This window comes from Gasterosteus aculeatus, chromosome 15 (assembly GCF_964276395.1).
Source record: "Gasterosteus aculeatus chromosome 15, fGasAcu3.hap1.1, whole genome shotgun sequence".
In the NCBI taxonomy this organism is placed as follows: Eukaryota; Metazoa; Chordata; class Actinopteri; order Perciformes; family Gasterosteidae; genus Gasterosteus; species Gasterosteus aculeatus.
This window is the reverse complement of record NC_135703.1, coordinates 17,122,134-17,147,980: the sequence shown is the minus strand read 5'-3', so window position 1 is coordinate 17,147,980 and position 25,847 is coordinate 17,122,134. Positions and strand designations below refer to the sequence as shown.

The window sequence follows — 25,847 nt, the reverse complement described above, 5'->3', positions numbered from 1 at the left end:
CGGAGGTTGTCGAAAGAACACGAGTGCGTAAAAAAAAAAAAATACAGATGTGTCATGGAAAAGAGCTGAAGCCACAGACGTGACACGAAATAAGTATGTGAGGTACAGAGTGGTCATCTACCAGCGCCATCAAGCCCTCAAGCTTACAGGTCAAGTCGCAGTGAGCCCGGGTCTCTTTAGGGGTCCCAGCAGACACCAGGCTTCCGTAGCTCACATTGAAGCAGACTGTGGTTTATCCGTCTCCGACGGACCAGGCGCTCACTTCCTGTGACAGTACAGCTCGCCGGTACCGACCCATCTCTACTCCCCCGACGGAACAGAGGGTGAAGGTTGTGCTGTAGCTGCAGACAGTGACCCTAGAAAACAAACCGGTGTCCCTGAGCTGCTGTAGCGCTGCAACGGACACTCCAGGTGACGACGTTTAAATTTCACTTTATTTATTCCAAACCTCATTAGTGGTTTGTGTGAACGGGTTGAACTGCATAAGCACATCTGATGGAAGATGATTGACAGCATCGCACGTTTCCCCCCCAAGCTGCAGAACTCTGACTGTCATATACAGTTCGGGTTATTGTGGCCACCCGTACAGTTAAAACCAACTACGGAGAGGAGGCGCCTACACAATGTTTCCGTATTTAGCATACAGAGTGTGGGGCATATGGCTTTCTCTGTGATCAGTGAGCCGTGTCTTTGGGTGGTGACCCCACAGATCATCGCTGAAACTTACATTCACAAACATACGTCTTAATAAAACAAAGATTCTTCAAATGGTGGAAAATGTACAAATTTGATGGTAAAAAGCAACAAGTTCTTTAAGAAAGGAAAAAACACATTTTCCATTTTGGCCGGTGACTCCAAACGCCACCAGAGGTGGTGAGCATTTTATGTCTAGCCTGGAAAAAGAGAGCAAGTGTAGCAGTGAAGGTCTCAACGGAGGGAACACACACGATTGTCAGCTCAAAGCATGCTGGACGTTACACACGTTGCTTTTGGGGCGAGAACGTTCGCCTTCTTTCCCCGCTTTGTGGCCCCGTCCTCACCGTCTTCCTACGCTGGAGCGTCCCGGAGGGTTTACTGGGAAGTTTCAGTAAACAAAAAGGGGGCTGGTTGGGAAACACAGTGGCAGCATTGTGAAACTAGATCAGCAGTGGAACACAAGAAACAACGCGCCAATATCAACAGTCCACCAACTTCAGATTCCATTTCTCAGCTTCTCTATTTTTGAGTCGTTTAACAGACACAAGTATAAATAAATAGCATCAAGCTGTGGCATTAAGGGGAATCTATTTATTCACTGCTCTCTTTGGGATCCTCTTCAGTTCTACTAGCACTCGAACTTCCAGTAGAGTCCAAAGTGGAATAAACAGCTCTTCTGGTCTCCCCACTGGCCTCCACCGGAGCGTACGCTTCCTTCTGCCCGTTGACGAGGCCACTGAGCTCTCCCCCCTGCGTCTGCTGGCCCTCCTCCACCTCTTCAAGCTCATGCAGGACAATAGGAATCTTTGCATCGTCAGTGTTCTCCAGCAAAGCGATGTCGCTTTCCTCGTAGCGAGGCAGGGCGGCGCCGTCCTCCAGCTTCTTCTCAAAGTGCAGACGTTTGGCACGCCCGCTGGCCGAGGCCTTCTCCAGGATCTGCTTCTCAGCCAGGCGAAGCTGGGTCGCCACGCGGCAATGGAGAGACAGGTCCGGTTTGTCCAGCATGGAGCGGTCCTCCTAGAAGAGACCAGCGCAGCTCGTAATATGTCAAAGAGCAGACAGAAGTCACATGGGCCTGTGACACCTTTTGAAGGCGCTGAATGCAGCCAACTGACCTGGGAGCTGGTCTTGTAGGTCTTGAGGAGCAGAGCAGCTCGCGTCTCCAGGAAGGTCCACAGCTTGATCTCATTCTCCCAGCTGACCGGGAACTCGCTGTTACCCAGAGTGAAGATCTTATTGAACGCTCCGTCTCCGAGCAGGTAGTCCTTCAGTTCCTCTGAAGACAAAATCAGATGAACACGGCTGAACACTCAGAGTGGAGCTTTTCATGGCTCAGAACCTGTGGAACTTCAGAGCCAAAATGGACCAATGTAGTCTGAAAAAGTCCCAAAATGAGACCGGATTCAATAAGACCAGAGGACTCTCCCTACACGAGCAGGTGCTACTGCCTCGTCTTACCCAGAACCCGACTCGGGGTAATGCAGCTAAAAACGATGCTAAAAAGTCAACAAAGGGTCGGTGAGCTGGCGAGCTACAAAGACAAGGTCTCTGATGGCTCTAATAATACAGCGCGTATGGAATATTGTTGTCGGCTACGCACAACTATGCATTGCATCTCTGGAGCTAAAGCAACAGGTCTGCAGAGGGACCTTTGACCTGCTTATCAAACACCAACGCCTTCATTTGACTTTCAGAAGAAAACCAGATAACTCGTATTTAGTTATTGTTATCAGCTGGTCTGGAACTGGGGCAGGACCAGAGGGAGACCGAAGAGAGCAAGTTGAACTCGGCCGGTCACTGGACAGCTGGAGGGAACGAATGCAAAGTGTCTCTTGTTGCGTGTGGGCGGTGAAAGGGGCGAGCTGGCGTGTGCACGGGCCGCCTTCGTGTCACATCTGTTAAGAAATGTCAACGCACAGGCCAGCAGGAGATGATACCTCCCCCACGCACATCCAAAGGAGAGCGTTTGAAAAATGAACATGCAGTGAATGATATATGAGGTGGGTGGTGAAGACGAGCGCTGCGACGGAGAGGGCGTGGCCTCGTGGTCCGCATACATGCCGATGAATACTGTAAACCCCCTTGTGGATGCTCCCTCTGTACACCTGGTGGCCTGCCTTGATCGATCATCTAGCCCAGAGGCTGGCTCCCTCTACCTCCTCGCAGGACCATCACAAACTGTGGGCCGCCATGTCTGTGGCATCGAGGCCCAGGGCGTCCGTGTGTGTGTGTGTGTGTGTGTGTGTGTGTGTGTGTGTGTGTGTGTGTCTCCTACCCTCGGTCATGCAGAAGACTCTGAGGAACGCGAGGAGCTGGGCTGAAATGGGGGGTTCATTACAGTGCAGAGCAAAGATGCAGGACCTGAAAACAAGACAAAGAAACACTTTTAACAAGAATACATACAACACAACACCCGTTAGAAGAGTCCTCCAGTGGCACAATGAGCTAAAAGGTCAGAAACATTATGCAGGTAACAGAACCATCCAACACCATTAACATCCATCTCATGATTGTGGAGTCAGGGCCTAGTTGGCCCAGCTCAGATCACACACTGGGCACAGTGGGACAGACAGCTCGGGTCAGTAGGGTGCATGCATGGGCCCCTTAACCACTTTCAATTCATTTTATTTTGTAGAGCCCAATCTCGAAAATTACAAATTAGCCTCAGAGGGCTTTACAGTCTGTACACATACGACATCCTCTGTCCTGAAACCCACACACAAACTCCCAAAAAGTGAAGAAACCCTTGTGGACTTCAGGCGGTTAAAGACTGAGGAGTAAAGAGCGTGTACAGTGACGGTCATCCAGTACGGAGCGCTTTGACAGAGCAAATCCCCTCCACTGACTCGTGTCTAACCAAAGGTTTTCAACCATGACTCCACTATATATACAGTCCCTCTACCACATGTCTGTATTTAACTAAAAACCACCACTAATTTGCAACCTTTGTAAGTGTGTATTAGGGCTGTCAAATTTGCTTAAAAATGACGTTCGAATATTCGCTTAAAAATCAAAATACCACCACATATTTCCACATATTTGAATATCTGGTTGCGCATTAGACACGTCAATAACAGGACAGATTTATACCGGACTTAAATAAATTAGTAGTTAAGTTTAAACATATTTAACAACGCATTACCTACACAAAAATAAGACCGCGATCTCTCTCGAATATAGGCTACAACAGCTTCATTCGTTTGAAAATGCATCGACAAATATGCTTCCTTAGCAGCTTCATTCCACTGAACAGAAATGATTGATGAAAACTCACTTAAAACAGTGAGGACAAGCGCTGAATTTCCTTTCAAAATGATCAATGAGCACATCTGTCAGTTTAACAGAGCAGCGTGGCAACAACAGGGATCGTTTTATTCTCACTGTTGAGATCATCAACAAGAGACTAAAAGGTGTCTGGTTCAAACGAGCAGAGAACATTGCATACGATGATGAACTGATTAAAATGTTGGGGCTGATGGTAAACTGATACTTGGTGGTGTGGCGGAGGAATCGGCTGCAACATTTATATTACGTGTTTCCAAAAGGTGGAGTCAGTCAGGAACCCGCCCCACTTGCAAAGGCTTGTGTCTGGGTGCAGATCAGTTCAGGAGCAGGACCTACGCTGGGATGCCGGCTCGGGCCAGCACTTCGGCCTTCATGGCGTACAGGCGCTCGCTCTTACTGACGCCCAGCTTGATCTTCACTCGGTCGTGGGCGTTGTCTTGGTAGAAGAAGCCGTTGTGGATGACGAACTCGCCGTTGGATCGCGTGCCGTAGAAGATATAAATCTACATGAAGAAGACATCACTGGTTTATTTGAGATGCATTAAACAGCTTCAGACCTGAAAAAGACACGCTGACATGCACACGTGTGGAATGTTTCTTTGTCCCCGCTGAGGGAGACAAGTAAAACTAAATCCAATGTTATGGGTCTCGTCCCCACTACGTCCTGCAGAACATGGGCTGTCAATCATAGCTAAACTGTTGACCATCCGGGGCCACTTCCTGTGCTGATCAAAGTGGAGGGTCAGCCTGAGGTTCACTGATCTTCAAACACGAACATCAACGCAGCAGTGACGAGCGCAGTACTAGTTTGACAACCTGTTGGTTCTGCTCGTAGTCCTGCAGTGCCACACATTCACAGCGGTCATCCTCCAGGTTGTAGCCGGTGGTGATCTGCACATCAGCAATTACACGGCTCATTAATACTTTTGGATGTCAATTAAAATACCAATATGTGTGAGTGAGATAAGGCGTTACCAGTCCATTCGTGTGGTTGCACATGTCCCACAAGGGGATAAGGGCCAGAGTGACCCGGCTGCCGTCCTCAGTCGGGATCTGGTTCTGGCGGGTCATCACAGAGGACACTGCCCACCTGGCACACAGAATCAACGCGTCCTGCTTGTTACATGTTCTCCAGTGGCATCGCACGCTGTCGCAAAGAAGCGGCCGGGACCGGTTGACAGGCCTCCACGGAAACCATGCCGATACAGAGTCAGAGGGGACGACTTCCTGGTGGACACTCATTAAAGGGACGCTCAGGCCTAGTGGCCTAGCGTGAAGAGTGAGAAAGGACCCGTGGAGCACATGGGGTCAAATAAACCACAAGACCTCGCTTTGTGTTTCATACTGATGACAACACGGTCAGCTCAAATTATATTTGAGAGGTATCAGTTATCCTACCAGCCCTCATATACATTGGGTTGCTGGGCACAATGAATAATATAGTAACCGTAAAGTCAACTGTGTCTTTTTGTTGAACATGTCACTGGGGATGTGTAACGCACCATTAACAGGAAGTGGTTATTTCACACGTTTGAGAGACAACGTTGCACAATAGCAGGTACGACTACTTTAAGGAGATGAAAGTTCATGGACTCGTGGGTATTTCCAGGCAGGGAGAATCATTGCATCAGATGAAGATGAAGAGCGAGCAGAAGGAGGACGGTAGACGTAGAGTGGAGATAGAAGGAATAATTCATCAGCTTAATGGAGACTCTACAGTACTGCTGGGCTCTGGTGCTCTATTTTTGGCCATTGTCTACGCGGGTGACGTGGTAGTTACCGAGTCAATGCTGACATGTTAACGCGCCGACCGTCTAGTTGGGTTAATCCAAATGACTGAATTCAATCACACCGTCCCTTCTGACTGCGGTACGTAGTTGATCATTTTTAGGGAAAACAAAAGCTGAAAATGTACTGCAGAGCCTACAGAGTACTGCATGTATTGTTACTGTACACAGCTCCCCCTCAATGATCACATGTCATTTATCGGACGCTTTTATCCAAAGCGACTTACAATAAGTGCATTCAACCATAGGACACAAACTCAGAAGAATAAGAAACTACAAAGTGCAATTTCCTCAAATAAGCCAATTTACAACTTGCTATAGATAAGAACCATTATAAGTCCAATGTAAGTGCTACAGTCAGTTAGTGTGTTAGTGGAGGTAGAGTCTGAAGAGGTGTGTCTTTAGTCTGAAGATGTGAAGGCTCTCTGTGGTCCTGATGTCTTCAGAGAGCTCGTTCCACCATTTAGGAGCAGGACAGCAAAGAGTGGAGATCTAGTGGAGTGTTTTGCTCTCAGTGAGGAGGAACAAGCAGTTTATCACATGCAGAGCGGAGAGTGCGGGTCGGGATGTCGGGTTGGACCAGGTCCTGGATGTAAGCTGGACCCCATGGTCATGAAGACCAGTGGAGCTGCTGCATTCTGGATGAGCTGCAGAGGTGGAATGGCGGTAGCAGGGAGACCTGCCAGGAGGGAGCGTCGCCAAAGTTAACTATCAAGTCCTGGGTCGGAGTCTTTTCACGAAAAGAGAAGTAGTTCAGTCTTGTCGGGGTTGATTTTCAGATGGTGGGCGGATCCACTGAGAGATGTCAGTCAGACAAGCAGAGATCCGAGGGAGGAAAGGAGAGAATTAGTTGGGTGTCATCAGCATAGCTGTGGTAGGAGAAGTCATGCGAGCCAATGACAGCGCCGAGAGAGTTTGTGTAGAGCGAGAAGAGGAGGGGACCCAGGACGGAACCCTGAGGAACTCCAGTAGTAAGAGGACAAGGTTCCGACACAGATCCTCGCCAGGTTACCCGGTAGGTGCGGCCGTCGAGGTAGGACGAGAGAAGGGAGAGGCGGCTCTAGCAGTGTGGAGTTGCTCTGAGACAGGAGAGGACAGGAAAGGAGAGCAGTCTCTGTGGAACGACCTTGAAGCCTGACTGGTGGGGGTCAAGGAGGTTGTTATGGTGGAGATAGGAGAGTTGGTTAAAGATCGCACGTTCAAGGGTTTTGGACAAAAAAGGGAAGAAGAGAGACCGGTCTGTAGTTGTTTTCCTCAGAAGGGTTGAGGGTAGGTTTCTTCAGGAGGGGGTTTGTAGGCGATTGTAGAAGATGTGATGGAATGGGGTCAAGAGAGCAGGTGGTCGGACGGGCAGAGGTTACTAGGGTAAGAACCTGGTTAGGAGACAGGGGGGGTGAAGGAGGAAAGTGAGGGCGATAGAGGTGAAGCCAGTGGGACACTAGTAATAGGAGGTGGGTTTGAGAAAGAGGAGCGTGTGTCAGCTATTTTCTTGGTAAAGTAGTTGACAAAGTTTCCCGGAAGAAGGGTGGAGGAGGACTAGGGGGTTCGAGGAGGTTGGAGAAGTTTTTTGGGGTTAGAAAATGAAGATTCAATTCTGGATTGGTAGAAAGAGCTTTTGGCAGCAGAGAAAGAGGAGAGAGGAGATTGAAACTCAAGCAGGTCATCCGGTTGTTTATATTTACGCCATTATATTACGGATGTTGAAGTCACCCAGGAGGATGAGCTGAGGGCCATTTTCAGGGAAGTTGGACAGGAGAATGTCCAGTTCTTCCAAGAAATGACCCAAGGAGCCTGGCGGACAGCAAAGGACAACGATATTTAATTGTACCGGGTGAGTGACCGGGGTGGACGGGAGAGAGAAACGCTCCATTTGGGTGAAATGAGTAGACCTGTGCCACCACCCCTACCAGTGGGCCTGGGAGTGTGGCTGAAAGAGAGCGGCTGTGGTGGATGTGTTCTCAGGTGGGATCCAGGTCTCGGTGAGATGATCATTTTAGAGGCTGTCTTTGTGAAATGAAGCTCAAGTACTGAGGGAATGCTACAAACAGGAAGAGGAAGGGACATCACGGCCAACTTTAAGCCAACTCAGTGGAGTCAATCCCAGCCAACATCCGGCAAGGGGCACAAATAAAAGTATACTCCAAGGCTTCTTTCTACTCGTTTGCTCAGTCCAACATGACCGTCATCAAGCCTGCTGTAGTGAGTCAGTTCATTGGGTACAACAATGCATTTGGAAATGAATCATGACATGGAGGAATGGAAATCAAACCGATACAGATTCTCAGAAAACAAATCACCCTCTTAGCGACACACACACACACACACACACACACCTGTAGTCGTCGAATGTGAAGCTGTCCTTCAGCGGCAGTTTGCAGGCAGCAGGGTGAGTCTGGGGATGAAGGAGAAAAGAAATACAAATCAGGATCATCACAATGTTCGCTGTGCTGACAGGGAAACCTAACAAGGAGTCAGGGGGGCACCACCGGGTAGCGCATGTGTGGCGAGACACTCACACACCACACGGTAATTTGTTGTGGCCGGCAGACATCATCAAACTGCTTCAGTTTGAGACGGCCTGAGACGACCTGTGTGTGTGTAACCAGCTCCACAGCACCAGCCATGAGCCAACTGGTGGGCTTGAGAGTGCGGTAGGGAGATTAGTTCAGTGGATGCAACAACAAAATCCTAAAAATGTTAGCTTTTAAAAAAATATGTATATTGCACTTTTTCGGGGGGGCAAAAGGGTTCATTCTCTTCCATCGCATCCCAAAGTAGTTATTTATATTCTGTACACAAATCTGACAGGCTGACAATCTCTGCTAAAAGTAGAGTCCAAGACAGACAAGGAGCCAAGACAGACAAAACTACTCCACCAGCTTACAGAACTTTGTTACTTCACTGTCCCACGGCCTTTATTTATTTTTCACAAAGAGGAAATGAGAGATCTGGAACAGAGAATACTACAAGTGGAGGTTGGCACATTATTTGTTTAGGGGAAAGGCCGCAGTGGTTGTGGCTGTCGCTCTTCATCAGCATGTAGCCGTCTGTGGGGCTGATCATGCCTCCAACACACAGGACAGAAGCGAGGACGGGGGGGGGGGGGGGGGCAAATTCAGAGCGAGAGGGGTACTGAGGAAGGTGCATTCAGGTCAATTTAATTCAAAACCAATGTGACAAGATTACATTCCAGGCCGGTCATCTGAAGAAGGGGGGCGGGGGGGAGAGGGGGGGGGGGGGGGGGGGGGGGGGGGCAGGAGGGCTACAGGAGAAGAAGAGTGTGAGCAAAGATGGAGAGAAGACCTGTCAAAGGCCTAATAGACAGTAAGAGTAAAGACTGTTGATTATAGTACAGTCCAACACTTGAACAGAGTATCACTGCGTTGCCATGGCTACCAGAGAACATCAATCACATGCTACCATAGAACAGTAAGAGCAGCGGGTCACAGGGGGCGTTAATATGACGGGACCACACGTCACCACGACAACTTTAAAGAACACGATTTACTATTGGGGTTTTTTTCTCGGATTTAAGACATCTTCCAGATTATTTTCCAATAACAATGTTGATAATCAAAAATGTTTTTCCCAGCGCTCCTCTTAGGGAGGAGTGCAAGGTCAAAGGGCAAAGCAGAAAGTCACAGGTCTGTTGAGCTAGAGACACACCAAGCACCACACAAGACTCACGCTTTGTTGGTTATGTCCACATGAATGTCAGGAGACACACACATTGTATGTGATTGGATCTTGTATCCTCCACGCCAGTTTAGGGCCGATGGGAAGCTTTTCTTCTATATGTAACAACAAGTATAAAACGTAATGTTCTTCCTGATGTTAGTCAGTCTGCTCCTGCCTCTGCAAACGCAGCGCTGATACTTGACCTGTGATCTGACAAATAAATCTAGCAGAACGAGAGAAGTCGTTTGGCTGAATCCTTCCAGCTTCCCAACCGGGCTTCCAATTTTCTTCATGTTCATTTGTTTCTTTATTTCAACGTTTTCTGTTTTATCAAAAACAAATTGATGACAAAATGCAGTATTTGATTAATAAATAATACATATTTCATGTGTTTCCCTTTACTTACGTCGCCATGCTTTTTAAAGTCACTTGACTGGTGGGTAATTCCCTCGGGCGAAGGGGTGATCAGGGTTCATTAACATCTCTCTAACGGAGGGACAGAACTAAAGCCTCAGAGCCGGGGAGAGTCCGTGAGGGGGAGAGAATGGGACGGGACCGAACAGCTGTGGTTCACTGAGACCACCACATTTAGAGTGCAACACTGCCCCCCAGCGCAGTCCACTGGGGTCACACGAATGCATTCATCTTAAGACGTCATGCCCGTTATCTGAGCGTGCACTGCTCACCGTCCAACCACTACAGACACCTGACTGATAGAAGCCATTCTGCTTTAAAATGAGACGACAGCAAAGCTCGGATTTCACTTCACTGCGTTACAGATTAGCAATAGCAGATGACCATCATCGTGGATTCTATTGGTTGGCACATTACTGGACGAAATAAGTATTTGAATGAGCAAACTAGAAAGCAGGTGCTGCTCGTCTTCATGTCTAAACATATTTGTTCATTCAGTCATCAGCGATGGCGGAAGAAATACATTTTTTAATTATATGAATATATTGTAAAACTGATTAACCATTTGATCTAAATCAGAGTTTAAAAGGAGCAGCGCCATCATTGACGTTATCAGTAAAACTGAACAAACATCTGAGGTACTTGGTGACTTCGCATCAAAGGCACGGATATGAAATAGTCATTTTCTGGACTTCCATAGGCATGCTCCAAATATATATATATATATATATATATATGACCTAGATTTACATTAACGGACGGAAATGACAGTCCATTTGTCTCTAATCTGTGCGTCCACCCACCTGTACCAGCTTGTAGAAGTAAGCGTACTGGCGTGCCGTGTTCTTATACTGGCTCAGGACGTCCTGCACGGCCTGAGTCCCGAGGAGCATCTGCACCTCTTCCTGCTGGTAGTACAGCGGCGTGTCGTACTCCTGAGGAAGGCTGCGGATGTACGGCAGCCAGGGGGAAGCCGGGTCGGCCCGCTCACACAGCAGGTGGAAGGCCAGCGTCACGTTGCCCATGGCCTGCAGGATCCGGTCCTGGCTGTAGAGAGGACCTGAGACCAAGAGGGACAAGCAAAGTTCTACCAATCTCACAGAACACCTGGGAGGGAGGGGGGGGGGGGGAGGGGCACAGATGTACAAAAGCTCTCCAAGGACTCATTTGGCAAATTTCAGAAGTCTTCATTTAAACGTCTCAGTCCAAACTTGTTTCAGTAAATTCCCTTGTGTGGTTGGGAAGCTCAAACCCGGGACGAGGTGGAGATTAAGATTGTTAAAAAAGTACGTCCTAACGTCTATTCCTTGACCTCTGTGGAACACGTCACGGGGTCAAGGGGATGGTGAGAAGGATACACCGGTTCCATCGCTTGGCAACACAAATTGCTAACCAGGCAACAACTCGCTGCATTCAGGCAGGTCGACGCGGTGAAGACAACTTGCGGAAGTTCAGCCCGAGCATCGGAAGGGCAAAGAAAGGGGAACTAAGTGACTTTGAACGTGGATGGTTGTTGGTGTCAGACGGGCTGCTCGGAGTACGCCACAAACTGCTGATCTACTGGGGTTTAAACACACAATGAGTGGTCCCAAAGAGAGACAATATCCAGTGAGCGGCAGGCGTGGGGAAGAAAGCTCCTTGTTGATGGGAGAGGTCAGGGGGGAACGGGCAGACTGGGTGGAGATGATGCTCGTTACAACCGAGGAATGCAGAATAGCCTCTCTGAACGCACAACACGTGGAACCTTGAAGAAGACGGGCTACAGCAGCAGGAGACTCCTGTCAGCCAAGAACAGGAAACAGAGACTACAACTCACCACAATGGACAATGGGTGATTGGAAATACGCTGCCTGGTCCGATTGACGTCATAGGGCACATTGAAAGGTGGGGAAGGTACACAGGTAGACATGGAGGAGACCCGTACTGTACCGAGTGCTCCCAGACGGGCCCCGTTTCCTCAGGGACCTCCAGCACTTAGATACTATCATCATCTTAAATCCTCACCCAGTACGGAGTTCTGCGCCGACTCCACAGTCATTAGCATCTTTCTGGGAATCCACAGGAACAGTTCCTCTGCCTGCACACACACACACACACACACACACACACACACACACACACACACACACACACACACACACACACACACACACACACACACTTTAAGCACAACAACAAAGTTGGTATTTGTTTTTAAAATGTTGTCATTGTAGACTTAAACCTGCAGAACCATACTTCACTTTATCCATTATTCCATCCATTTATCATAACTGCATATTCTGCATTTTGGTTCCCTTTACCCAAATGCATTGGTGTTGGTTAGAAGCAGCGGTTAACACAGAAGTCCCCTTGGAGCCCACAGGGTTGTGGCAGCTTGAGGACCTCCGCCCCTTGAGCTCACCTTGATGTCTCTGGTGGCCCTCAAGCCGTAGCCCTCAGCCCCAAAGTTCCCCACTGTGAAGCTGTCACAGGACGCCCCGTTGTCATGAGCCCAGGACAACAAGTCTGGAAAGTAGTCCTCTCTGCTGCCGTCAAACACCGTCGACATGCCTGGAGACACACACACACACACACACAATGCAGTTGTATCTTAGCATGTGACCTTCTGACTCTGAATGGCTTGTAGTCTGACTTATGAGAGTGAGTGCTTAGCTGCATGCACGTGCACTGACCCTTTTGTTTTTTGCAAATCTTGTCCACCAGCCCTCTGATCTGGACGTACTCCTCCCACTCTTTACCAGCAGAGGGTGCTGCACTGCTGCATTCTGGGGAAGAACGGTACCATCAACACTTTGAATGACAACATGACATTGCACAGGGTCCATTGCAAATATTGACTTTTATAAATCTTAATGTAATTGTCAATAAAAGCCTTTGGCACTTTAGAGATGATTCCAAATATACTTCACTACAGCATGTGGGCAAAACAATCTCAAAACACTGAAGCAGCAAACTTAGTGAAAACCAACACTTACTCTTGGCTGAGGGTGTATCGGCATGATCAATGCTGTTAACGTTAAGCTGGAAAACAACCCTACACAGAGACACACTGTATCATGCGTCTTCATTTCTACTGCCTACAATCTAGTGACACCCAGTAACGTCTCATCAGGGACACCGTCTTAGACAATAGGTCCTCACGTCTCTTTCCTTTCTAGCTTCCCTCGTCTCTGCTGACATTCAAACTGACGCGGATGGACCTCGTCACTGACATGTTCTTTGAGGACTTCCATGTTGAAGCCTTGTTCTCTGCATTTTGGTCATCTCCATCTTGGCTTTGTGCAATAAGAACCTTCTAGCCAATCGATGCACGGTGAGGGGCTTTCAGTGGGGATTGGTCAAGCTGAACAGGGCGCTTTCAACAAGTGTCAGGCCTCGTCCCAATCCACAGGCACACCACGCAGGGACTGGTCTCGTGTGATCAGACGTTTAGAACGGCAGAGAACTCAAGTCCTAACAGCAACACCCCTCATGTTGAATCCTTTAAACAAAACCACATCAACTGAGTGCACAAGATCACTCTGGAGAAGTACCTGTTAGCCACCTGTCAAACTCAACTATTATAAAGCTAAATCAGCTGTGACTGATGCTGCACAGCTACGGCCACGGCTCCAGTTTGTGCATTACAGAGGACCTTGAGGGAATGAAATCAATGCATGGCACAACCACGTGTCACCCCGTATCTAAATGTGACATGAAACCCATGGAGCGCCTGCCCAGTGCAGTCAAATGAACGGATTAGTGGGAGAACGGTGCAGGTGAGCTGATCATATCACTGCAAAGTGGAACATGTAACAAGGACCATAAGAAACTGGGTAACTTAATAAGATCTAAAGGCTGCAACGAGTTGGGAACGTGGCGATGGGCCTCATCACACAGACGTGCGATGGCTTGAAGGGTTAAGAGCTTCAAGTGCTGGAGAGATTTCTAGTCACGCAAGCAAATCTGCCAGTTTCTGGACAGCAAAGGGAACCACAGAGGGCCGGGAGCCTTTTATGAGCGACTTAAAGACGCATCTCGCCCCGTGGACCTCCAGCTTCAGGGACGTGTGACCACACACACACGAATGAAGCACTCAGAGCTTTCACAGCCACGCTGCCCCGTCGATGGACTTTGGTCACTTTCTGTGGCGCCAAACCACGTCTCTGCACAAAGTTCACTCAGGTTTGCAGACTTGGCAGCTCGGAAATGTTTACTTATGAGCATCCAATGGAGCTGATGGACCTCCAGGGAAGGTGCTGTACCTTCTTTCTGTCTGTGTTTTGTTTGTTTGTGGAGTTGCAGGTGATTGGTGGATGAACTGATTAAACCAGATTGATATTTTCTTCTGTTATTCAGATATTGGTACGGTAGAATATGCGTTTGTCTATGGTCTCGGGGCAGGCTCACCCTGACGCTTATTTCTACCACACTTGTTAATAAATAAGTATTATGGACTATTGGGACAATATAAGTTCACTGAGGTAATAAAGTGACAAGTACGGTCATGTTTGTCTTTGATGCTCTACAGTCAGACTTGTTGTACAACGTAAGTTGGAGCCCCCTGCTGGCTTTTAGAAGGAATGCAGATGGAGGCCAATTCTATGTCGGCTTTACAATTCACAAGTAGAGGTTTTGAGCGCATTCGGTCGGCTGCGGTGCTGCAGACAGCTCTTGTGGACGTGGACAGGTCGTTATCCCAGCAACATGGATGAGAATTTTAGTATTTTAAGCCTCGGTCATCAGTGCGGCGCCCCACTTGGTCAATACGCTGACCTCGTGAAATAAATGATGGGTCCTTCTTGATCGATTACCATCTCGAGTACAGTGAATGGAGAACATTTACCGTGGACAGGATGTAGAGAGTGAAGTGAAACGTACTCTGCAGAAGCTCTGAGATCAGGTTCATCATCTCCTTGGGGGAAACCGCAGCGCTGGCTCCTGAGCCGGACTTCTGGATCTTCACTCGACTCTTCTTCCCCATGGTGCTGGATAGACAACTGGGCCGGGAGGACACACCATTGTAGTGTCAGCGGGACTTATTACAGACACGCGGCCCTTAGCTGCAGGCCCACACTAATGATCGGGGCATGGCCCTGTTGTCATAGTAACGTCATACCAAACATGTTGATGTGAAAACATAAAAACTGCCTGATCCAACATACCTTTTGGGTTTGAATTAACTGCATTCTATAATATAACCTATATAAAATATTGTTTTTCCTTTCTAAAATAAGTACATGTTACCTCACCTTTCTTTTTTTTTTTTTTTAACTAAAAAACATTATTCAGCATAGTTGTTGTTCCTATTGATTTGTGTTTGGGTTGGTGATGAAGTTGCGCACCCACACGTTTGGGAAGCACAGGTATAGTTAACCCTGTTCATGTGGTTTTAATCACTGACCTGTTTGTTACAGTTAATTCTATTTTATACTGTAGATTCAACATGTCGGTATTTCAGCCCAGTCACGTGACAGTTGGAGGAAATGTAGAACACGTGCAGATCACCAAAGATGGGTCAAAGAATCAACTCTACTTTTTGGAAAGTTTTCACAATCAGTGAGTCATGTCCAAGGTAGAAACATTATTTAAGTCATTAAAATAACCTGTAGCTGAGCACAGTTAAACCAATGAGTTCCCGTTAAACGTTTGGTTTAAGTGCACTTAAACAGATTTTAAACATGGGGATTCTCTATGAATGATATAACGTTAATACAAGTTGTGTGTTCGGTAGCAGCGAGGTTTGACTAATAGAAGTCCGTCTAATTTCAGCTCCTCTTTGGAAACACGTCGCATGTAACACACGTTCTTTTTCAGCAAACTGACGACACGCATCGGACTAAAAAAAGATCCCGTCGCGACTCCACGCACGCGAACGAGGCTCTGCAACGTTTATCTTCCAGACAGGAGTTGGTGTTATAACCTTGCTAATGGTTAGCAGTGGCCGGTAGCATCTCCCACTAGGCCAGTAGCTAACGTTAGCTTACTAGCATTGGTGGAATCTGAGCGGAGACGTAACGTCGGTTAACAGCGTAACGAGCTCATCCATCTAACGTTAACTTTATAGCTGCTGGCTGACTCGCTCTACGTTACAGCGCTAGCTGTTAGCTGCTAAGTGACACTGGATCAGTGCGAGCTGGAGTGAAGGCGTATCTGCTGGACCGGCAAGTTAACGCTGCCTTGTAAAATACAAGTGCCAAAACACAAAGCTGCACACAGAATTACACTAAAAACAAGACTGAAATGTACAAACACAGACGATAAGCATTTCTACGATTCAGTAATACCTTATAAGTGACAGCAGCAGTTCCTCTGTTCCTGCAACGAACCCAACCTTGACTGAGGCTCGCGCGTGATTGGAGCAGTGCTGCGTCCCGCCCACTGAACCGAACCCGGCGTTGTAATTGGCTGTGGGGTATTACGCCCACGAAAAAGCCAATAGACTCCAAGGGAGGAGGCGTTATATGTAGATGCAGATGGGCCCCTCCCACCACGCTGTACGATTGGACAGTTACTTTTAGTTGCATGAAATGACCACACATGGCAATGTCAGCTTCAACGATTGGCCGACGACCTGCCAATCCTTCCCTTCGCTCCGCCGCGGCCCGGCGTCTTTGTTTGGATGGAGTGTATCCGCAACCTCGCATCTGAACCAGAGAATACGGCCACATAACAACTTCTCATACTTTCATGAGCTTGCAGACATCTCCTCCGCGATGCCCTTTGTTATTATCGCGTACATGTGCTAGTGGTTAGGCTCGGTTGGTTGAGACCCGTGCAGTTCGATGTGACTGTAGCTACTAGCCTCCTGTCTGCATCAGTCGCCTGCAGGTCACGTGCTCTATCCTCCCTCACTGGGAAGACCAGTCGATTCACCCCCAGCCTCGGTTCCTGCTGCTAGCGGGACCAGAAGTGGACCTGTCCACCCTGGACCACGTCAAAGCCCTGCTAACCTGGGACAGGAAGGACGCGGCCACCCTGGAACACATCAAGCCATGCTGGTACTGGGACAAGAAGGACCTTGGGCACACTCCATCCCAGTCAGAGGGACTGGACCCCGCCACTGAGGCCCGGTACCGCAGAGAGGGGGCTCGGTTCATCTTTGATGTCGGCACGCGCCTCGGGCTGTATCCTTCTGCTGGGAACCACGCGCGGCTGGTTAACGTAGCTCTATAGGCACCGCACGTGACCGCACCGGTTCCGCCCGATCCGAACCCTTAGCGGTACCCGTCGTGGTGCACACGCAGCCTTCGAGGCCGCTAGAACCAGCGCACTTTGGCACAATGTGGTGGCGTTCCCGTTTTGTTCTGCTGATGGCCATTGGGACCATTGACCCGGTGCGATGCTCGTTGTGCTGAGTTAACTTAAAACCCTTAACTTCTGTGGCCACAGGCACTATGACACGCTGGCTACTGGCATCGTTTACTTCCACCGCTTCTACATGTTCCACTCCTTCAAGCAGTTTCCTCGATACGTGAGTATGTCGTTCTCCATCCACGGCGTTCTGAGGGCCTCTGTGGGTGGATGATGAAACCTGGTTCCTGCAGGCTGTGTTTTGTCTCCCGAAGCCATTAAACATACTTGTAATTTGTTCTAAATGTTATTCGTTAGATTGCCTGATGCACTCTAATACGGTAGCAGCTGCTCTAACAGCACAGTGACATGCACTATTAATACAGTATATACCCTTTCTTTATGTAGGTGACTGGAGGATGCTGCCTTTTCCTTGCAGGGAAAGTGGAGGAAACTCCAAAGAAGTGCAAAGACATCATCAAGACAGCCCGCAGTCTGCTCAACGACATCCAGTTTGCCCAGTTCGGAGATGATCCCAAGGTCCGTAGCAAGGACGCCTGCCATCAGCGTGCGACTAGAAGTCAAGTGATGGCAAATGAGACGGGTTCAGAGAAATCGTTGATGGGATGACGATCCCCAGCCTTTACCTTTCATGTTATCGTCCCGGTTCCTTTTAACTATTAACCTCAGAGGGAAAGTTACGTTTAACAAACCTGTTATTTGTACATGCACCACAAAGTCACGTGCATCCGTCAAGTGTCCCAACGTCACTCTCCATGGTGCTGGAAACACTGGACTGGAGTAGTTCAAGCCACTCATGTGTAAATACTACGCACGTTAAAAAGATACTAAGCAAAAATGTTATAAAAACTTGAATTAAAAAAACAGCATTATTTTATTTGTTATTTAAACAAATAAAATAATTTGTAAACAAATATTTATTTAGCATTGGCAGGAGCATTTAGGTATTTACAGTTTATGATCCTTGAATATAGAATTGTAGGATTTTTTATGGGCTGTAGAGGATGTAGCCATAGCTTCAAATGATAGTTTAACATATTTCATCTTTTCATGTGTTATTTAAGGTCCAACATGGAGCAGTGGGGAATCATTGGCAGAAATGGATTATGATAGCTATACTTGCATCAGTGCATGGTCACCTGAAGTTAAGAATCATGTTGGCTAAAAATGAACCCTAATATTGAGCACCATATTGCACCACGATGTTTCTAGTAGCCCAGAGCGGACAAACCAAACACTGGTTTCAGAGGCCTTCGTGTACTGTGTGTTACCTGAGGGCTTCTGCGGTAACGTCAGTGCTGAACCTGGCTTCCATTTCTGGCATTTGGCTTCTCAGCTGGAGGACAGCGAGCCTCTGGGGGGACAAGAGGGACCGGGACACATCCATCAGTGTGCTGCCCTGTCTTTCCCACACCAACAGAAAGCCAAAGTAGTCACCATGAAGTGCACATGGTTGAATTGACCAAAAACGCCTTAATGCTCTGTGGAAACTCCCCAACCCTCAACGTCAGATACTGAATCTGCTTCTTCTTCTACCTTCAGAATGTTGACAGACTTTTAGGTTGATGTGTGGATGGAGAGCCGGGGGAAGTCTGTCCCCATTGGCCCACTGCACAATGCTTGTCCTTACAGGAGGAGGTGATGGTGTTGGAGCGCATCCTTCTGCAGACCATCAAGTTTGATCTCCAGGTGGAGCATCCCTACCAGTTCCTGCTGCGCTATGCCAAGCAGCTCAAAGGTGCTTCTTTCTTTTTCACCCTTTCTTGGGTATTTGGCAAAAATCCAGTATGCACACTTCTTTCGAGAAAGACTTTAGATCTTGAACGTGTGCCAGGAAAATTCACATTTAAACAATATAGTCCACTAAATGTTCAACATTTTCTGAAGAAATTACATGTAATTAGTTTCAAATTCCTAATGCTGGGTGGTTTGCTGTCTGTGAACTTGATAAAGGTGAGCACTGAGTAGAGTGCCGTTGGTTAGAAAGTTCAGAATCAAGTTGCAGAGGGAGGAAAGAGGCTGATGGACAGTCTGGCATTTCTTTTCCAGGGGACAAGAACAAGGTGCAGAAGCTAGTTCAGATGGCCTGGACCTTTGTGAACGACAGGTGAGCTTAAAAAACACTTTGTGATTGGAATTGAAATGTTGTATGGTTAGCCATGTTGTGCCCATTCCTACTCTTTACTTTGTAGTCTATGACAGGACAGTAAACTACTAGTTTTAGTAGTAGTTCTGTAAGTGTAAACCTTTCCTGTGTGTGCTGTTGCTCAGCCTGTGCACCATGGTGGCCCTGCAGTGGGAGCCTCAGATCATAGCTGTGGCTGTCATGTATCTGGCTGGACGTCTTAGTAAGTTTGACATCCAGGACTGGACGTCCAAGCAATCGTCCCGCCGCTGGTGGGAGCAGTTTGTGCACGATGTGCCTGTTGAGGTCTTGGAAGGTAAAAGCAATTCTGTCAAATTCCTTTTCCTAGTGTATTTAGGACATGATTTTCATACCTTTCAACCTCTTTTCCCCACTCACCTCTACGACAAAGATATCTGTCACCAGATCCTGGACTTGTATTCTCAGGCCAAGCAGCAGATACCTGATGGTGCAATAGGGACTGGTGAAGACCCGCCACCGTTGACCGTACTGCCCCCCACTGCCCCACCTTTGGCCAAGAAAGCTTCCCCTCAGACCAGCCCCAGGCCACCTAGGCCAGCTCAGGTGAATGGGCCACAGTTCCATTCTCTTCCTTAACTTGTGCTTTTTCTGTGTCCGACTGATCCTGGTTCTCTTGTTTTTAGCCCTCTCCCAAAGACGACAGCAAGCCCACTAGTAAGTATGAATGAGTAGATGAAAAATCCATTCATATATATATAATATATATATATATATATATATATATATATATATATATATATCCTGTCATTTTGACATGGTTTCTCTGTATTTGTATCTTTTTATTTTCCAGAACTGACAAATCTGGAACCTCCTCCGCTTCCCCCTCCACTCCCCCCTCCTCCTCCACCCCCAGTCTCCGTAAACCAAGGTGAGTGTCCGCCATTAAAGATCGAGCCTCAGTTGTCCGTTTCTTTTAAACTGCAATGAACCAATGGATGAAATGAATGGCTGGTCAATCGTCCTACTTCCACAATGCTGTACAACTTTTGAGGTAAAAAAAAGTAATAATGATTTGGAAATTGATCAGATTGCCCCTCGGTTACCTGGGTAACCGTTTGAGCGTCGCTGGTTGAGTTCAGTGAGACTGATCCTGAAGGCGAGTAGGACAACTTGTCCCTGCTCTCTGCCTGGTCAAGACAAGGCCAGTGGCTGGTTTTCCCCACTGGCCCATGAGGTCCGCTTCCATTAACCCACAGTGCGTCACATATAGGGTTGCAAAAGCATATAACAGGGAACTTAAATGTAGTTGAGAACCAGACTACGCACGCTTAGCTCAGCTGGACCCTGGATGCAGCTGGTTGGGAACATCTGCCAGAAACATAAACGAAAACATAAAACGCCAGTTGGGCAACTTATCACACTACAGCAGGGCTATTCAGGCCACACTACTGCATTTGAGCTCAAGTTTTGATGATATTACTGGGGTGAATATATTATTGATAAGACGAACAAGCTGCTAGTCATTAACAAACTGACAGCTCATCGTTGGAGAAAAGCTCAATGAATCAGTTTTGAGCTGTGCTGAGTGGGAGACGGGCTACTGCACCGTGGAGGTACTGGCTGGAAAACTCTTAAGAGTAACAGGAAGATCGCTGTCTTACTGCCCTGATGTCTCGCCAAGTGAAAAGAACGTTAGGCTAACGTGATAATGTTAGAAAGTTGGCTGACTGACGCCTCGCAACTCACATCAACCTTGCTGATTAAAATAATGGCGTTATCGGATAGAACCGGGTCTGTTTCTCTGTAACTTTTGATAAATCTAAGCGAGAAAACGCAGAAAGATGTAGATTTAATACAAAAAATGACCGTCAAGCGAATGATTTCATGGTATCTTATAAAAGCGAAAGAGACGGAATAACGGATATCGAACAGTCCTTCTTTCTCTTCTTTAAGAGGATTAGTACGAACACACTGGAGACAATGACCCATTGCAACTCACATTCATTTCAATGGCCAATGCTATGCTATCTACACCATTCATTTCAATGGCCAATGCTATGCTATTTACTTCACCCAAGGAAGCGGCGGTGTAGCTACTGACATAATCGCCATGGATACAGGACAGCGTAAAGCTAAATGTAAGACAGTGAGTGTGTTGTTGCAGTTGTTTTACCGCCACCTTGCTCTCCGTTTTTTTTAAAACTATTTAAACATGTGGATTCACCAAATGTCAAAAAAAAGTTCAAAAGTTGTATTAGAAATGTTTGCACGCATGTCTACTTATGACAAGGTAAATCCAGTTAAATTTCCAGTTAATTCCGGTGGAAAGTTTCCATTTTTGAATATTCGCTGAATTTTCCAACCCTAGTGACATACCACCACTGGACAAATGTCCACCAAACACACAAGCTTTTTGAGAAGGTTCCCCTGAGTAAGAGGCCTTCGTCTGGGCAGAGATCCGTGTAGACCTTTACTCTGAACATGAGCAGTGAACATAACTCTGGGGCTTCCTGCTGTACGTAACCGTGCCGTCCCACACCGCTGGGCTTTGTTGTGTTAATAGCAGCCAGTCCAGTCTGCTGGCCGGTCCTAATTCTGACTGCTGTATAGCAGAATCTGGATTAAGTGTCTAGACGGTGCTTCTCTCAGCATGGCTCATCTTTTTTTTCTATCAATAATGGAAGACATTTATTACCACTGTCCAGTGTCAGTGTGCTACGCGCTGATCACAAAGAACCTTTCGGTTTCCAGCTTAATTCGCCTCTCAGGGATCGGATTACTCCACCAAATGAGTTGTTCCTTGTTGTGCTGTTTGATGGTGGCGCTCCGTCACATGAGACGCGTTTGTCCACGCTTTGTCCAGGTCTTTTTGAGTTTACATTCACTGCATCTTTGTCTTCCCTCGCAGACCATAAACCCCCTTCCTCTTACCCACCAGGCCCAGATCTGTCATCCAAGCCACCTCTCCCACCTCTCCCCCATTGCCCACCTCCACCACCTCCTCCACCCATGGACCTCCCCACCTCCAGCTCACTGGTGTCTAGTGAAGGTTACCAGAAGCTCCAGTCCATGATGAAGACCGAGGGCTCCTGTTACACCACTGTACCCCAGGTCTGTGCCCCACCCCTGGGCTATCACCACTACCCTCCTGGCACCACCGCCTACCACACTCCTCCACTCTCAGCCTACAGCTATTTGCTTGCTCCTCCTCCGTCAGTGTTGGGGATGGCCCCTAGTTTGAGTGGTGGGTACCCGCCGCCATCAGCTGCTGGACATAATCCGCTCCCCCCTCCAATGCCCCCTGGGATGCCTCCAGTTAGCAGCCTGAGTCGAGGTACTTGGATGAGATGAGGGAGATAAAAGGCTCCAGTGTTTTTGAAATGTCCAATTTTAATGTAACCAGTGTTCTCATCCAAGTCATCATTTGCTTGGATAATCTGTGTTATTGCCTCATATCCTAATTTAATGTTGATTGGGAGCAGGTGTTCCATACTGTTATCTTTTTATCAGCCTATGAAAAAGAACAGCGGCTGTAAAAGGCTGCTATTTTCTATCGATTTTACTCTTTGCATTGAAGAACATTTCCATTTGATTCACTCGGACATGTTAACTGGTATACAACGCAGTTTTTGTTCTTTCCTTTGTAAAGAAAACCATTCCGTAACTTAATTGATGTATCTAATGTTGTGAATACAGAACCCCCCCCCCCCCCCTCAGAAATACTGTAGATGTTTACTTTCTTTGCAATAAAACATGATATACCAGGAGTGTGTGACTAATTGTACATCATTTGAATAATTTCCCAGGCGCAGTAATAATACATCTATGTATTACTATTCATTTTTTTGGCATGTACATCAGGAACCCCCGTTAACATGGGGCGAGGGGACATGTGATCAAACAGCCTTTATAAAGAGTCCAAACTCCAGCGACACAAAGGGCCCCAAGTGGGCTGCTGTAAGTGGTCTAAAGCTGTGGTTCTCGACTGGTCATCACAACATTTTACTCACGTCTCACTCACTTCAACCGCTTTTCCATTTTGGTTGGCGGGGGCAACAGCTCCAGCACGTGTCATGGTTTGAGGTAAACTGCCTGCGTAATCTAAAGAATTCTGATCTTCACATAAGTCTCCTACAAAAACAGGTAGTTGTATCAGGTGATCAAAAAGTTTTGTGGTTGTGGCTGTCGTCCTTAAAAACACTGCTAGGCGATCACCATGTGATCCACCAAGTCATGAGCTGCGTGGAGCCAAACAGAGACAGTGGAATTGTTTAAAAAAATTATAATTGACTATAATTGATTATAACTTTATGACTATCAATTTTTAACAATGTTGAGTTTTATAAAGTTGAATGAAACAAAACAATAATTTAGAAGCAATAGAAAGTGTTTAGAAAACTTGTATGTCTAATATACTTACTCACATAAATGGTTCTGATTCTGATTCTGGTGGTTGTTTGACCAAAGTACCTTTTCATGCTCTAGGTCTCTGTCTCAAGAAATCCTGTGAGCATGCAAGGCCCGTTATCATATGTACATCATATTTACATGTCACCAGGAGGAGAAACAGCCATATTGTTGTGTCGATTGGTTTGTTTGCTGTGAATCAATGTTATTATTTTTTTAGCATGGTTTGTTTTATGTGCATATTTTTACACCCTTTAATTTTACCAATCATATATTAGACTCAGATCTGCTGATGGTTTATAGTTGCCCTGTCGAGACACCTCCAGCACTTCAGATAGCTTTCTCAGGACCTGGTCGTGGCGCCATCTGTAGCGCCAGTGTGAAAGCGCAATCTTGCAGCCTGAAGATGTGCTGGAGGCTTGCGTTGGGGGCATTGCAGAGTGAGCAGCATTCTTCATTCCCAAACCACTGGTGAAGGTTCCGAGGACAGGGAAGCGCGTCGTAGGTTGAGCGGATGAGAAGTCTTGCCTGTGGAATCTTCTACACGTCTGACCAACTGATGTTCCGGTTTGCAATTCCCTCCCAGGTTGTCCAGCTTCCTTGTCAACCCTGCAACACAGCCTTGATCTTATAGCGATCTTCCTCCACGCGTGGCGCCTCTCCCCATCCTAGCCCTGCTCTTCCTGCCCGGACTCTGCCCCTGATCTCCCTGTGTTGCAGCCGACCAACAGCTTGGTCAACCTCGGTTTGGGCATTCCACTTGCGTCCGGTTGGGACCCTGGCGTTGGCATTCCTTAGCGACCGGTCGGTGATTCTTTCCAAAGAGACCTGTTTCAGATAGGCACCGTGGCAGCCCCAACCACTTTCGGATGAATGAATTGGCTTTTCCATCCATCTTACTTGCGGTCGATGAGGGGATCTCACTCATTTCCAGGGGCCACGTTACCCTCCTGCAGAGTGTAAACTGGTAGCACCAGACCGTGTACTTCCCAGGGAGTTGGCTTTGGTCGATCCTTGTCAGGCCGTCAGACAGCTGTTTCATGGCGGTTTTCCCCATCTGCTTGTCAGACAGTTCTGCAGCGTACTGCCTCCCCAGGCTTTTGATGGGTTGCTCTGATAGGAGTGGGATTTTTTCTCCTCCAAAGACAAATATGGTGCTGTCATTTCTGACTCTCCTGACATATTCCATGTAGCTCCTCAGTAGGGGTATCCTCTGACCAGTTTGTAATTTGATCCCTCCAACTATTTGTCTTGCGCCGATGAGGATTATCTCAAAGGCTGCTACGAACAGTATTGTCCATTACAAACCAACATACAGACAGCTTCAGCTTCAGCTTGGTTCACAGGGATCAGCTGATAGCTGAGGCAGTGCACTGTGGAGTAAACTATGGCCATAATCTCCACTGGGTTTACAGGTCAGATCAGAGCCTCTCAGACCGGTGAGGAGACAGTCAACAAAGGAAAGCAAGTTGCTCAGTTAACTTATTAGCAGTATTTCTGTACAAAAAAACCCCTCTTCCTATCAGATGGATAGTTGCTGGTATGGGAGGATAGATGTCTGTTGAAGGCTTGTCACTAGGTGGCACTGTCTGTCGTTGATGCCAGTTTCTTCACTTCAGTTGGCACAGTGCTCAGCATATACAGGATAAAAGAAGGCTTTGATATTATATGCAATACGAATGAAAGAACTGGCAGTATGAAAAGTGTAGGACTACATAAAAAGTAGGCAATGCAAATTAAGAACCATGTATTAGGTTGTATCATATCAGCAGCGCATTACCATTATTACATCAGTTATTATATTACATTGCATTGAATATAGGATTTAGCGTGTTGGATGCAGTAGACGATGGAGTCCAACCCTGTGGGGGGTCTCCTCTGGGGCAGAGCAGAGATAGACACAGGAGACAAGGTGAGGCAGAAGGAAAGGTCTTAGGCACCAAGAAGTCATACACAGGACACCAGTCCGTAGGCAAACACATCCTACAGGGAGCAGGCAAAAATCCAAAAAGTGAGAGCAGGGCAAAGTCACAAACCGCCGAAGCAAACACGAACACTGAAGCATGCTGGGTAGGACAAAGATAGTCGGGATCCAGAACAGAGATATCAGAGGAGCATGTGTGAGAGGGTTGGTCGTGGGATTAAGAGTACGTGAAGTGAGAAGACAGGAGAGCCCACTG

The 25,847-nt window shown here is 47.4% G+C and overlaps 2 protein-coding genes across 3 annotated transcripts; one reads left to right on the top strand and one right to left on the bottom strand.

Annotated features, from left to right (window-relative positions):
• Positions 1-416: 416 nt before the first annotated feature.
• setd3 (SET domain containing 3, actin histidine methyltransferase) lies at positions 417-16,276 on the bottom strand. The gene is made up of 13 exons (XM_040199630.2): positions 16,127-16,276; positions 14,721-14,839; positions 12,533-12,625; positions 12,262-12,410; positions 11,865-11,937; positions 10,664-10,920; positions 8,102-8,160; positions 4,957-5,071; positions 4,798-4,872; positions 4,318-4,484; positions 2,972-3,057; positions 1,812-1,972; positions 417-1,713 (listed from the first exon to the last, which is right to left on the bottom strand). Exons 2-13 carry the CDS (start codon positions 14,821-14,823, stop codon positions 1,288-1,290), a joined length of 1,764 nt encoding a protein of 587 aa, XP_040055564.1. The 5' UTR covers positions 14,824-14,839; positions 16,127-16,276; the 3' UTR covers positions 417-1,287.
• LOC120833212 (cyclin-K) lies at positions 15,648-23,027 on the top strand. Of its 2 annotated transcripts, none has more exons than XM_078089022.1 (10): positions 15,648-16,966; positions 17,232-17,313; positions 17,541-17,672; positions 18,786-18,891; positions 19,203-19,260; positions 19,425-19,594; positions 19,691-19,863; positions 19,944-19,974; positions 20,111-20,188; positions 22,199-23,027. In XM_078089022.1, exons 2-10 carry the CDS (start codon positions 17,281-17,283, stop codon positions 22,609-22,611), a joined length of 1,194 nt encoding a protein of 397 aa, XP_077945148.1. In that variant the 5' UTR covers positions 15,648-16,966; positions 17,232-17,280; the 3' UTR covers positions 22,612-23,027. The 2 variants fall into 2 exon arrangements, with proteins under 2 accessions (XP_077945148.1, XP_077945147.1); XM_078089021.1 differs by having other exon boundaries at positions 16,334-16,966; positions 22,169-23,027.
• The last annotated feature ends 2,820 nt before the right edge of the window (positions 23,028-25,847 follow it).

What these genes read in the sequence shown, in the direction of transcription:
- LOC120833212 (XM_078089021.1), top strand. Translation starts at nt 17,281, where the DNA reads ATGTTCCACTCCTTCAAGCAGTTTCCTCGATAC. An exon ending in TCAAGCAGTTTCCTCGATAC is followed by an intron (nt 17,314 to 17,540) that starts GTGAGTATGTCG and finishes TTCTTTATGTAG; the next exon opens with GTGACTGGAGGATGCTGCCT. An exon ending in AGACGACAGCAAGCCCACTA is followed by an intron (nt 19,975 to 20,110) that starts GTAAGTATGAAT and finishes TTTATTTTCCAG; the next exon opens with AACTGACAAATCTGGAACCT.
- setd3 (XM_040199630.2), bottom strand. Translation starts at nt 14,823, where the DNA reads ATGGGGAAGAAGAGTCGAGTGAAGATCCAGAAGTCCGGCTCAGGAGCC. An exon ending in GCAACCACACGAATGGACTG is followed by an intron (nt 4,873 to 4,956) that starts GTAACGCCTTAT and finishes GCTGATGTGCAG; the next exon opens with ATCACCACCGGCTACAACCT. An exon ending in ACTACGAGCAGAACCAACAG is followed by an intron (nt 4,485 to 4,797) that starts GTTGTCAAACTA and finishes TTCTTCATGTAG; the next exon opens with ATTTATATCTTCTACGGCAC.